This window comes from Alosa sapidissima, chromosome 12 (assembly GCF_018492685.1).
Source record: "Alosa sapidissima isolate fAloSap1 chromosome 12, fAloSap1.pri, whole genome shotgun sequence".
Classification (NCBI taxonomy): domain Eukaryota; kingdom Metazoa; phylum Chordata; class Actinopteri; order Clupeiformes; family Clupeidae; genus Alosa; species Alosa sapidissima.
In genome coordinates, this window is record NC_055968.1 from 12966875 (window position 1) to 12981874 (window position 15000).

The 15000-nt window shown below is 48.2% G+C and overlaps 1 protein-coding gene across 2 annotated transcripts in view; it reads left to right on the forward strand.

The window, feature by feature from the left end:
• The window catches only part of plpp3 (phospholipid phosphatase 3), a 41822-nt gene that overhangs the window by 8777 nt on the left and 18045 nt on the right, over window positions 1-15000 (forward strand). The window contains exon 2 of one of the 2 annotated variants that reach the window (XM_042056334.1): window positions 12909-13066. In XM_042056334.1, the coding sequence (XP_041912268.1) occupies window positions 12909-13066 (158 nt within the window). Of the gene's footprint in view, window positions 1-12187; window positions 12346-12908; window positions 13067-15000 lie in introns of both variants that reach the window. The other variant, XM_042056333.1, reaches the window with a different exon arrangement.

Below are 15000 nucleotides of genomic sequence, written 5' to 3' on the forward strand. Positions count from 1 at the left end.
TGACGCCGAAAAGACAGCATGAAGACCTGACTAAGAAAAAGAGGTTTTGAGTGCGTATATTTCTGTGTGACCACAGGACAGAAATAGTAAGATGATAGCAGACGCAGGTTTATACATAGGACAGTGTATACCCAGTGGAAAAGAATAAGCAGAGTTTACGTCTAGAATGTTCACTTTCTTCCAGACTGTCTCCTGTCTTGCTGTGTGTCCATATGATCTCTTGTATGACTTACCTCCTTTCTTTCTCTATGTTTTGTGGTGGTTTGTGGGCCTGTAATGTCCTGTTGACTGCACTCAGCTCTCTGAGGAAACAATGCCATGGATATTTACACCCTGTCTACAGAGTGTTGTTGCAGGCGCACACACACAAACACACACACACACACACACACACACACACACACACACACACACACACACACACACACACACACACACACACACACACACACACACACACCATCATAGATATAAAGATATAATCATCCTTACAACTGGCCCTAGTTTAAAATGTTTTAGCTGCTACTAGCAATTGAAGGCTAGTGCTCAGTTCATAGAGACTGAGGAGACAGGTGAGCACGCTCGCTGTAGCAACCAGGATGTTTCTACGCTGCGTTAGCCAGGTAGCGCCGGCAACAGCTTATGTAAGAGCCCTGCGGCTGCCTGTGGCCTCTGGGTCAGTGGAGTGAGAGGAGGAGGACGGGGGGTGGTAATCTATAGATCCAAAGAACTCACCCTCCCACCCACCCCTCCCTTCCCTTTCCTCTATCCCTTCCTCTCTCCCTCCATTACCCTCGTCACCCTGGCTTTTGTCAGGAGACGTAAGGTCTTTACGCGGCTAATGATGAATGCAGGGGGAAACGTTATCCTGCCCCCTAGCTTGCTCCTCTCCTCTTTCACTGCCCACAGTGGGGTAATGCACAAACGTCTGCAAAAACACCCCCAACCCCAACATTTCATTCTGCTCGGCGGGGTGTATGCATAGTACAATATTTCAGGTTTAGCAGGCAAGCAGGCTTAAATAAATCATCTTAGTTATTATTGGGTACATTTTGAGTAGTCACTGGTTATTAGCGAGCTTGCAGCAAATCATGGTATCTTTTTATAGCCATCTCTCACAAAGCCTTTGATAGAGACGTGCACATATACATACATACATACATATATATAAACAGGCTCACACGTCTGTCTGAGGTCTAGTGTACGTCAAACCTTTTTCATGTTTTCGTTTTTGTGTTTGAAGTAATAAAAACTTCATCTGAGGCAGTGTATGCCTTGCAGCAGACATATAAACAAAAGCAGTCTGACTAGCAGCTCTGTGATATAGGGCCAGCGTGTGAGAGCGAGTGGGTTTGGCGGGGATCAAAAAGGCAGAATAACAGAGCACGTTCACGGCACACACTCCCAGATATCATCGCACAGGGTGTGTATTTTCTCCAGACCTGGGTGAGAAGTCTGCTGAGGCGGCATATCAAGACAGCTTTACAGCAAAGAGCCTGTTGAGTCCTGCCTACATCACATACAGCAGTATGTCAGCACTCAGGGGAGGGGGGGGGGGTGTACACGTCAGGGATGGTGGGGGTGACGTGTAGAAGGAGCTGTGTTTCTTTTGCACATACTGTACGGCCCGAGGCCTAAGGCCCCCCACCGTGAGAGGCTGCCCTGACAGGGGCCTGTTTGAAAAAAAAAAAAATAGAGGGCCCTGGTCCTGGCGTTTATTTCTATGAGTAAAGAGATTTGTCTGAGTAAGCACATGTTTTCAGCGCGGCCCTGGCCCCATGTCCTGTGTACATGTATTGAGAGAATGAGAAAGGAAGGGATTGGCACAGTGCGTGGCTTCGCTGAGCTCAGCAGCCTGCATAGACAAAGCTATCCACGCACGGCCAGTAGCCTGATAGCTCTCACTGTGTGTGTGTGTGTGTGTGTGTGTGTGTGTGTGTGTGAGAGAGAGAGAGAGCAGTGAAGGGGATAACTGTAGCCACTTTGTTAGGGGTTTGCAAGCAAACACACACACACACACACACAAACAAAAACACACACACTTTCACACATGCAAACTGGGATGATGACAGATCTAACAAAGTACAAGGCAGGGTGTTTCTGTGTGCTATTTTTGTCTTCTGCGTTGCAAACCGCAGACATCTCAATTGATTGGAAAATACAGTATAGCCTGTTGACAGTGGGAACATTGGGTAATGATACTTAGCTACAGGGTTATTGTGCCAGAGTGTCATAGACTCCACAATTGATTGACATTGTTCTCATTGCTCATGCATTCAGGTTAGTGGGACCTGTGGCCCGTGGCAATGTAAATTCCCACATTCCCCCACACCAACCGGTGTCGCGCTGAAATACGTCCCCCCTCACTTTCCTCATGCTTCCTGTAGCGGTCAGAGTTGTTTTTCTGACCTTTTCCTCAAGCAAACACTTCTGGCCTGGCCTCTGAAGCACGCGCCCCCCCCCCCCCCCCCCCCCCAAGCGAAGGTCAGCGCCCCTCTACCGCCATGGGTGTGCAAGCCCCACACTAATCAAACTCACTCACACACACACACACACACACACACACACACACAGCCACACACACAGCCATTCATATGTGTACGTGTGTGCACATACAACCGCTTATCCCTCTCACATTCTCTCTGACACACATACACACACACACACACACACACACACACACACACACACACACACACACACACACACACACACACATCCATACATGCACACATGGAACATACAACTTGCTTCCATTTATATGTCCACTTCCATCAGAGGTTAGAGGTTAGGTGAGTCAGTACAGTTGAGTCGGTACAGCCAGAGCGTGTGCGTGTGACTGTGTGTTCATATCGTGTGGTATTCAGTGTTCTTGTGTAGTGTGTGTGTGTGTGTGTGTGTGTGTGTGTGTGTGTGTGTGTGTGTGTGTGTTGTCGGAAATGACCCCTCAGTTTAAAATGCCCCTCTTGACTTCCTAAGAATCCAAACACTGCAATCACATGCCACTGAACAAGTGCAGCTCCGTATTTAAAGGTCCCAGTCATCCCCCACACACACTCCCTACACCACACACACACACACACACACGCACACCACCACTACTAAATATACTCACATGTCCATGCTGTCGCCTCCGTAGGCTGTTTTACTGTAACCTGGCCGCTCTTTACATGCCTGGCTACCATCACACAACCTTATACAGTAAGTGGACAGGAGCAGAAGCAGTGGGCAGCCCTTGGCCTTATTTGAATAGCCACGGTAAGGATGTGGCCTTGTTGTGGCCCTCCTGGCATGAGACTGAACAACAGGGTTTTTCCCTGGCTGAGGTTGAAACTTCCCTCCGATTGTCAGTCTCTCTCTCTCTCTCTCTCTATGTCCGTCCACCCCCCTTTCCATCATCCCTTTGCCTCTGTTTCTCTCTCCCTCTCTCTTTCCCTCACTTCCTCCCTCTCTCTCTCTCTCTCTCTCTCTCTCTGAGTGTGGAAAGGTTGACTAATTAACGTGCACTTCCCTTCTCAGCTTCCTTTATTCCCAGTGGCTATGCTGTTGGCTTTGTGTTGTGGTCCTCTGTCGTCGTCCCCCACCCCTGCCCCTGACGGTCAGAACAATGCCTCGCTGCTCGGCGTGAACCGATCAGGCCGTGGCACCAGGCCACCCATTCTGTGCCCAGCCTTTTTTCCCACTGTGCATCGCTGCTCCTCATCACCCTGATAGCACATATACAAACACACACACACACACACACACAAACACACACACTCACAAACACACACACACACACACACACACACACACACACACACACACACACACACAAACACACACACACACACATATACACACACTCACAAACACACACACACACACACAAACACACACACACACACATATACACACACTCACAAACACACATACACACACACAAACACACACACACACATATACACACACACTCACATATAGAGCGCTTTTCCCCATTAAAGATTATATAAGCTGAACACCATTCCGTCTACGACCCAGGCTGCAGAACTGTGTCCGTGTGTGTGTTGTTACTGCTGGGCCTCTGTTCCTCCTTCGTAGCATAATCACTACGCTCAAGTGCATGTACTCCGTGAGAACAAAGCAGCCAGCGGAGCTGAAAGTCAACCAGAGCCGGGCTCCGGTGCCAGCCCGGGGGTTTAGAGGGGACACCGGAGCCTGGCTTGGCCCCGGAGCAGGAGGCACGGTGGGCCAGGCGCAGAGGGAGGCAGGCCGCCTGCTGGTCACACTCCCAGCACTCACCTTGCACACGCACAGGTTCACAGGTGTGTGTGTGTGTGTGTGTGTGTGTGTGTGTGCTAGCGACAGGTGGTGGAAGAGCGTGTGTATGCATGTATGTGTGTGAGAGAGAGAGAGAAAAAAAGAGAGAGATGGGGAAAGACAGAATAAGAGAGACAGAGTGAGAGAAAGAGAGAGAGATAGATTCAGGCCCCTAGGACGATAGCGAGTGGGAAGAGGAGTGTCTCAGCAGTGGTGTGGAGCAGACCCCCCCCCCTCTCTCTCTCTGAGCGCTGTCGCACCGCTCCTGGGATTCCTGCGAGACCCCACAGGGCGTCAGGTTGCAGGATGTGCGCAACCCGATTCCACGCAATCAAGGGTGTGTTAAAGGGCACGGGATAATATGTATCTTTAAAAGCCCAGTAGAAAAGGCACTACTGAAAAACGATCAGGCTAACCTGCTTTGGCGCCTGTCTCCAACAGAAGCAGTGGCACTCAGTGCCAACTTTTGCTGCCTCTTCACCTAGCAACACACACACACACACACACACACAACTTTGACTCAGCAGTGGATTAGCAGGTTTGCCTGTGTTAAGGCCCTTGGTACAAGCCGTGCTAAACTTGTATTAAATTCTGCTAAAGACTAGCGATTCGCCCCAGCCACGGTCAGTGCTATAGGGTGGCGCATAATCAGATCTTCCCTCGCCAGGGAGATAAGGACCTTGACCTGATTGGTGAAGAAGCTTTCCAGTTATCTTTGCCTCCACATACAGTAGCCATAGAACTAGCACTCCCCCCGCTAGCTTGTCCTGGTGTCTGTGTCACCGCTAGCATGTTAAAGTTGACGTGTGTATGTGTGTGTGTGTGTGTGTTTGTGAGTGTGTGTGCGTGTGTGTGCATACATGTCTGTGTTCAATTGAGTGAATTCAGCTGCTTGTGTGATTTGTATCCTCTATTGTTATTAATAAAAGCCCTCTCACCAACTCTCTATTTGATGAACACAAACAGGTCTGGGCAACAGATACACACATCCTCATGCTCACACACGCACAGACACACACACACACACACACACACACACACGTGCACATACAAACTGAGTGTTCTTGCTGTTAGCAGAGTATGGCCTTTCTATTTGCAATCTGACAGCACTAAGACAAATCTGTGTCGGGGCAGGGGTCATACTCTCAGCTGCAGGCCTGTGTGTGTGAGTGTGTGTGTGTATTTGCATATATCTCTGTGTATGCGTATGTGTGTGTGTTTGTGTCTTACTCTTTCGTGAATCTCTGTGTGTGTGTTGAGCGTTCACACTGGGTTAATAGACTGGCCAGGCAGAGGTCCCTGACCTTTGTGCAGTCTTCTGTCTCTCTCCTTTCTTTGTGCTGCGCCCTTGCCTAAGCCTGCACATGTGTGTGTGTGTGTGTGTGTGTGTGTGTGTTTCCCATAGACAAGCGGACGGTGTCAGAGCACAGAAAGGAAATCCTCCATTTGGACTGATCACAATGCCCACACCCTCTCCCCTGTCAAACACACACAAGCTTCACTGATCCATCGGCATTCATTTAGATGTCACTCTAATTCAACTTCCGCCTGCTTCTCAATGCAGTATCTCCTCCATTGGAGGTTCAGTATGCACCAAGTCAGATTGTCTTTTTGGAGCTTACATAATGATTTAAGTAATGTGCGTGATGCCATTCGGTTACACTATCAGTGATTTGGCAAGCCTTTTGTTTAAGCATCTGAGGGCCTGTAAATCTCTCCAGCTCTGAATGGTGACGGATCAAAGCGTGGGAGAGCACCTGCAGCTGATTTCAGATGGGGTCACTGCACTTAGCGTCCTGATAGTAACTGACTCTGGGCCGTAACTGGCCCAGATGAGGGCCGGATGCAGTCCTGGGTCAGCCACTCATTGAGCTGTCGCTTCAGGTTAGTGCCGTTGGCTTAGTCTCTCTGTGCTAAGGCACCAGCTCCAAAATTAACCTACAAAGCCAATCAAAGCAAGGATGTCAAGGCTGCAGCTCACGCACATGAATACACACACACGTGCACACACACACACACACACACACACACACACACACGAACACATACGATTTACACAGTCACACACACTGAGAGGCAAACATCGTATCGCACATGTACACAAACATGCATGAACATACACATAGACAGGCACATATGCTGAGACATGCACACATCAAACACACACACACACACACATGCACATAGACATGGAGGCTGATAATCACTCATGCACGTCTGGAGCCTTCATGCCAACGTCAGAGAGCCTCTCTCTCCTTCCTCTAGTCCACACAAACATTCAGCTAATTTCCAAAACAAATATGTTCACACACACAATCACACACACACACACACAGAGACTAGCACTCCACATCTCCTTTGGCTTTTCCTACTCGTGCATACAGTGTTTAGACTGGAAGCTTGCATAACATTGGAGAATAAATGAGTTAGAGAGAAAGTCTGTTTACATGCATGTGTGTGGGTGTGTTCATGTTGTCTGCATGTGTGTGTGTGTGTGTGTGAGAGAGAGAGAGAGGAAGAGAGAGAGAGAGAGAGAGGAAGAGAGTGCCATGCATTAAAGCTGAGCTCAGAGAAGTGCGTGCCAAGAGAACGCTTGTGTTTTCCCGGGTTCCTCATAAATGCATGGTTTTAAAACAGCCGTGGAGCAAAGCATGGCCTGTGGCTGTGTGTGTGTGTGTGTGTGTGTGTGTGGGGCTAGTGATTCGCTCTGCAGACCAGCAGCTAGCTGCCCACCTCCAACTTCCCACCTCTCCAAAGGGAGACCTGCGTGTCCCCATCTGATAAACACTAATTGAAAGTTTCTCCACAAAAGCCTAGCCATGCCACCCACTTGAGATTGTGGTGTGTGTGATTGTTTGTGTGTGTCTCTGTGCGCACACGTTTGTGCGTACTTATAAAATGAAATTGGTTTGTAGGCCTATGTGTTCTTGCCTATTAAGATTGGTGTGTGTGTGCGCACGATGCAGTGTGTATATGCACACGGTGTGTGTGCGTAGGAGAGAATGAACCGCTCCCTTGGTTTCTTATGGAATTAGGCTCCAGTTGTTTTTCATTAAGGTCTAATTGAGCAGCCTGTTAGGAAGCAGCTCATTGGGTGGATGAGCTGTTCATGCAAACCAAACTCTGTGCCTCTGGGAATGTGAAGCCTAAGCTTTTCCCCCACCACTTTTTACACACCCACTCACAAATGTATACACGTGCACACACACACACACACACACTTATAAACATACACAGTAGTACGTAGTACTTTCATTGGCATTTGCCTGTTGTGTGTCAGAGTGAATCAGAGCACTCTCCTGGTTAGCATTAGGGCTTGAAGTTGTTGAGGGGTTTGGACAATGCTTTGGAAATAGTGATGAAGACTTGGCCAGCTTGCTTATCAGATTTTTGTGTGGTTGTCTATAGTTTGTTAGCAGAGGAATGATTGAGATTGAGCCAAATGCTCCGTGGTCCGTTAACGCACAAGCTCTTCTGGGAGTTTGTTAACGGTGTTTGGCTACAAATACATGGGCTTTGTGTTTGTAGGTCACCATGCAAGAGCACCCTCCATCTTTCTCTTTCTCGCGCTCTCTCTCTCTCTCTCTCCCACCCGCTGTCTCTTTGCGCCTCTCCTGTAATGCGGGCCCATTCAGATTCAACTTTAATTAGTCCCTTTTTAATTCACTGTACCCAGTCAGTCATAAGTGTATTCAGCTGTGCAGCCAAACCCTTTACCGGGCCGCCTCTTTTTGCCTCTCAATTCACTCTGAACTCAATTCAGAGATTTCGGCTTCATTGGAAAGACAAAATGAAAACAGCGGTACACAGCCTATGGGCACATTCATCAGGATGTCAACATGTCATCATGTCATAACATTGTTTTCAAACGTATAACTGTCTGAACAAAGACAGAATATGGCTCCTGAAAATATCCTGTTCTCCCATCCTCCGAACTTTTAAAACCCAAGAATCCTTTTCCATTCCATTCTTTTCCATTCTTTAGTTCTTTCTCTTTCTCTTTCTTTAGTTCTTTCTCTTTCTCTTTTTTTAGCTCACTCTCTTTCCTTTTTCTCCCAAATCGGGAGCCCTCCAGCGCTCGCTCATTCATTAGCATATCCAGAATTAGCATGGCAACGCATTCCCTCTCCTCTCCTGCCTCTCTCGGCTCTCCATTCAGCTTTCGGAGGCATGGGGGGGGGGGCACTTTTTGTGTGCTCTTGCCTGAGTTGGCCCTCAGATTCCCTCTTTTGGCACAAAAAAGTGTTTTTATTATTTTCCCCCCCAACCCCCCCTCCCCCCACCCGCACCGCTCATAGTTGTTCCGTCTTGTGTGGGGGGGCGTGGGGAGTGGCAGTGGAGTAATCCTGTGTGGAGAGGGGACTAAAGCGGAGTGGAGCAGAGGGACCAGGCTGAGTGGTATGGGGAGAATCTCGACATACCAGGCTGCTTTCATGGCAATGGCATGACCAGCAGGACAATGGGCAGCCTGGCATGGTGGGGCCCGAGGCGCGGGCAGTGGACACATGGACAGAGGGCCTTTTGTAAACAGATGGGCACAGTGTGGTGTGGTATGGGTGCAGGACTGCCTCTGCTTTCCCTCTAATTCGTTCGTTCTTTCTTTCCTTCTTTCTTCCTTTCTTTCTTTCTTTTTTCTCTTGTGTCTCAAATTGGAAGTTCAAAATCCATTTGAAATATATTTCAGAATTCATGTACAAAGTTATCAATTATGTCAAATAGTGTCATATACTTTGTTTACACATTATTAAAAAGTCAGTGTTATATATATACAAAGCATAACGTTACATTAAAAAGTCTCCATCCTCAACTACTTCAGCTTTCTCTCTCTCTCTCTCTCTCTCTCTCTCTCTCTCTCTCTCTCTCTCTCTCTCTCTCTCTCTCTTTCTATCTCTCTCTCTCTCTCTCTCTTTCTCTCTGCTTTCTCTGTATTTGCATCATAATCTGAAAGTGGGGATTTGTGGAGAGACTGAGAGTGATGAGAATCTCTGAAGCCCTAATAAACTGTTTGCTCTTTAGCTTTCCATGTCCACAGGGCCTTTGTTTGCATGTAAGACTGCAGATTCCTTCAGCGTCAAAGCCCTTTGTGGGGCCTCCAGACTCGCCAAATTAGTATGTGTGACAAGTCATCTATTAAGCGGCCACAGCCTCAGAAAAACACTGAATTCTTGCCTTTTAATGCGCTGACGCAAAGTTGCGTGTGTGGCGTTTGAGTGAGAGAGAGAGAAGAAACGGCAAGGAAAGGAAAGGAAGGAGTTTGCACATTTAAGCCTCAAACGTCTTGACCTACAGCCGTGCCCTCGTGATGTGGGTTTCAACTGGCTAACCCTCAGTCACTCACGATCCCACACACAGGAGGAAACTTGCGCCCTCACCACCACCATCTTCCAGACCTCGTAGCCCAAACGAGGGGGGGGGGCCTTTGACAGGCCAGGAGTCTTTTTATTTGTCCAGGTGTCTGCTCCCCCTGTCTGCAGCCCTGGAGCGGAGCTGCACCCAGCCCTAAAGCCTTGTAGCCCTTGCAGCCCAGCCGCAGCTGTCCAAATGAGGCAGAACAGAGAGACAGGAAGAGAGGAAGGCAGGGGGGATTCCAGGTGGATCTGATCTGGAACACCTTAGACAGCATCTAGAACTCTGGCTTCCCAGCACAGCACGGGGTGAAGGGCTTGTGAACCCCCCCCCCCATCGTCTTCTCAAGGCAGAATTCTCAAGAAGTGAGAAATCATCCATGACAGACATGTGCTCTGTGATTGTCAGTACAAACAGACAGAATATGGCTCCTCTTAATATCCTGTTCTCCCATCCTCCGAACTTTTAAAACTCCCTCTTTCATAACCCAAGAATCCTTTCTTTTCCTTTCTTTAGCTTGAGTTCTAAAGAACCTTGAATCTTCCATGACAGACATGTGCTCACAGATAGATGTGTTGGTGCATTATTGAGGCACAAGGAATTGTTCATCATGTGTCATTTCCCTGATTGATTTTCATATCATTGCAGCCCTACCCCGATGAGCAATGGTGTCAGCAACGTGTCTGAACTTGGCTGTGGTTTTTCCCGTCTTGTCAGTGTTTCAGGTTCTGGTGTTTTCACTTTAGTTTTCTCTTAACACAGTTAAGTGTGTGTGTGTGGTGTGTGTGAATTATATTAAGTAAATATAATTCACACACACCATATCGCATTCTCAACATTGGAAGTTTTTGCTCACCGCTTGCTTAGCAGCTCACTCTTACTGTGTGGTGCAGACTCCATTCCCAGTCTATAGCATAAGATGCCTGTGGCTCCTCCAGTATGTGTGTGTGTGTGTGTGTGTGGATGTCTGACTGGGAAAAGATTGCAGCCATGCGCACCACGCTGGGTCTTGAGTTGCCCCTCTGTCTAACCGCACACCCCTCACCACAACAGACCCAGAAGAGACCCCGCCTCATTTCCCCTCAAGCTGAAAAAAAACATTTTTTCCAAAAGTTTGGGTGGCCGGCGCAAAGGCCTTAGCTTTGTTTTCCTTTGCTATTCACACGTTTTACAGTCGTTCAAGGCGAGCCTTTGAAAAAAGTGGCCACCACAATTTAAAGTCCCTCCTCCTCTCCACCACCTCCTTCTTGCCTATTTGCTTTGCTTTGATTTGGGAATATGTATTTATTTTTCTCCCCTGACCTGTCTGAGAGTCCTGTGACAGCTGACGTTACGTGACGAGACGTGAGTTTCACGGGTGGAGCCTGCGCTCCTCAGCTGCTGTGGTCTTGGTGTGCTGTGCTAGCACCCACCTTCCCCTTACACAGCCAATAAACATTTTTGCGCGGAATATTCCAGATCGGGCCTCCAGGGCGTTTCATCCCTTACATGTCTGCGATGAGAAACCCACAGGAATGCCCGGCGAGGCTGAGAAACACGCCTCCGTCCTTCGCCAACTGATTCAGGGATTGACTACAATCAGTGGCAGTCTGAGCCAACACAGCACCTAGTCTATCAGGTGTTAGAGGTCTAGATCAGTGCCACCTGTGGCTTGGGAATGCAGCCGTATTGCGTACAGTGCTTTCAGTGTGAGAAAAAGGAGATTTTTTTGTTTTGTTTTTGGTTAATCTCTAAATGCAGATAATTGAGGCAGCACCAGCACTAGCCTTCTGTTTTGGATTGAAAGCAGGCTTTGCTTGAAGTCATTAGGCTGTATTGTTTCATGCCCTAATCTACTTTGCGCTAACAATAGGCTGGCAGAGTCTCCTTGTTGATGTATATTTGAGGTGCTGGAAGAGGAAGCCCAAATCTCCCATTGTACCTCTTTAAACAAAGTGGCGGAGAAATCAACACTTGGCTAAACTGTTTGCTTTTCAGGCTTAGCTGTCAATTGGGCAAACGTTGCGAGTGTGGCCGAGGCAAATAGGAGCGCATTCATTAGCGACTAAGTGTGAATTCCACCTCTCATCTGGATGCTGAAATGCATACAAAAGCTGTGGACTGGTGGTTGTGTGCTCCGCAGGGCTTCTGATACAGATGTGGCTTTGCTGTAGAGGAGAGCAGGAGCGCTAGGGCTCCCCACTGTTCTTGTGCCTCATGCAAGATCATTCACAATGACAACTTCCATATTGGAAACAGAACAGAAAAAAACACAGACACACACACACACAATTTTCTTTCATATGAGATGTAAACATAGTATCACAACTATCTAGTCTAAGCTGTATTTTGCAACACATGTAATCCAGCCCATGCAGGTTGTTGTTGAATTCCAGGTTCTCCAGGTGTATTTTCCAATTGTTTGCCATCATATGTGTAAAGTATGCATATTCTGCTCTGTGCATTGTGGGATGTTGCAGCTGATACAGGTAAGTTCCGGGGTGCTCTTGTTGCCTCGAGTGTGACCCTCCCGGCGGGTTGTGTTGTGTGTGTCCTCGCGCAGTGATGCTGCCCACCATCGTGCTGCACAAGACGTCGGCCGTGCCGCCGTACAAACGCGGCTTCTACTGCTCGGACGACAGCATCCGCTACGCGTTCAAAAGCAGCACGGTGCCCTCCTCCGTCCTGGTGGCGGTCGGGCTCTTGTTGCCCACTGTCTCCGTAAGTCACCCGCGCACACACACAAAACGCCAGCCGCGCCGCAACCAGCCGGACGGGACCGGGAGAGGGCGGAGAGAGGGGTCAGAGATGTCATCGGACATGCCACAAGAGAGATGATGGCTGACCACTGACCACTCATTTATGCTGCAGCCACCATGTCAAACATTCGTCATGGTGGTTGCACTTAGACGTAATATTAGCACTTGAACTAATGTTAACACACATTTACAGAACAAAGAAATACTCTAATTAGCAGATAGACTAACACTGACATAAACCTACATAGAAATAGGGTTCTAATTGGATTGGAATTTTACCCCCATTCTACTCTTTTCTGGTCAACCATCGCTCCTGTGGTACAGCAAGATGGCCGTCTGCTGTCTTCTCCACCCTCTCCCAGAGTTCCCACATTCTCCTCGGCGGCCGCTGCGTTTGTGTGCATCCCCGCTCGTGTGTGTGCCACCCCCCACCCCCCCCCAACGACCTCCCCTCGTTTGTGTCTCTGTTACTGACCTGGAACCTTTGTGTCTGCTCTCTTCCTCCCCTCTCTCTCTCCGCTGTAGCTGGCTTACCTTTCCTGATTATTGAAACTAGCACCGTACCACCCTACAGCCGTGGGTTTTACTGTGACGACGAGTCCATCAAGTACCCGTACAAAAACGGAGACACCATAAGCGATGCCGTGCTTTGCGCCGCTGGCATTCTCATTGCCATCCTTTCTGTAAGTTTTTTTTACGAACACACTTCTACTCTGTCCTGGGGAGGTCCCTTTATCCACCCTGTAGTGTTGTTACCATCTGCGGAGTAGTCTCAACCCAAAACACCCCTCTCAGATAGACTATAAACCCCCCTACCCCATCCCCCCCCAAAAAATAAAGTAGTCTAGACTCTAGCCCCTGCCTCTGAATTGTTCTATTTATTAAATGCAATAGGTTCCTTGGTCAAGAGGTCTCACGCTATTGATGCTTGCATGTCTTGCTTTCTCTTCACTGTGTGTGTCTCTCTGTGTGTGTGTGTATGTGTGTGTGTGTGTGTGTGTGTGTGTGTGTGTGTGTGTGTGTGTGTGTGTGTGTGTGTGTGTGTGTGTGTGTGTGTGTGTGTGTGCATGTTTTTCTTGCATGTTCAAGCTGTGTCATTTCCAGGCACCTTAAGGGCTGTCTCAACTCTGTTTCCATATGCACATTTAGACACAACAACAACAACAACAACAACACTAGCAGCTACTCTCGTAACCCATCTTCATTCTCAGCACAGCAGTCTGAGCTGCAAGCCCAGCCGAGTGGCAGAGGCACTAAATCAAAAGCATGTGGAGATCCATGTGTGGGTCTTTTCCCACTAATATCAAAATAGGCCCCGAGAGTGAATTCAGCCATAAAGCAGAGATGACAGAATAGTTTTGCGTAGAATCAAGACAAAAGAGAAAACAGAAGAGAGAGAGAAGGGAGAGTATAAAACACACAAACATTCCTGTTTCCTACGAGCTGTTTGGAACATCATCAGGAATCGAGCCCTTTTCCCTAAAACTGCCGTATGTAACAGATTTCCATACCCTCCATGGGAATTGGGCAATGGAATAAGGATTTAGCATTGAAGCCTGGGGATGGCAGAAAAGCCATGGCAGGCACAGCTCCAAGCCAAACCCTACAACTGCACATAAAAACCCAAACACGGCAGCGCCTCTGATGATGTAGGCTCGCTCGCCATATGGTGGCAGGGAGACACTTCTCTGAGCTCAGCAGTTCTGCTTATTGGAACCAGGGCTGCGTGTGGATGTGTGTGTTTGTGTGTGGGTGTGCGTATGTGTGTGTGTGTGTGTGTGTGTGTGTGTGTGTGTGTGTGTGTGTGTGTGTGTGTGCGGATCCTATGTGAGTGTGTGTGTGTGTCTGTGTGTGTTTGGCTGGAGCTTCACACACAGCTGTGCTCAATTTGCAGTGTCTCCAAACCAATTCCCAATCTCATCACGTGCACACACATACACCCACACACCCAATGCCCACAGGCACATACACACACAGACACACACACACTTAGACTTACAGTTATATCATATCAGCACCATGCTCTCAAAGCGTCTTTGCTTTGGACCGACTCAAGGGAAAGCTGTCTCCTCTCTCCACCGACAGCCCATTAACTTGTGTCTACGCTGTGAGGGAAAGCGCAGTGCATGAGAGGGGGAAAGATGCAAACACTCCGCTTCAAATACACAACCTCCTCCCTGTCAATCAGTCTCCCCAGCTGCGCCTGCCAAAACAAACACTCCCCCCCAAAACTATATACAAAAAGTCGTTGAGCGTTGAAACATACAGTATCACACTGTCACTCATGCATAAAATCACACGATCTACTCTAAACTACGAGACAAAAAAACCCCACAAGACAAAAAAAGATGCAGATTTAGAGAGATGTAATAAGATGCAGTTATTAGAGAATTGATCGTTTTTTAATGAAAGAGACATTCTGAGGGATCTTAGCCTTGAAACAGCCCATCTCATTGCATCATCCTTTCTCATTCATTAGCTTAGCTGCATCCTCTCATCCCCCATCTCTTCATCATGTGGGTGTGTGTGTGTGTGTGTGTGTTAGTGGGTAAATGCAGAGACCTTGAGCCTATGCAGGGTCCTCATTCATCTCCTTCAATACTCAGGAGAGGCAGGC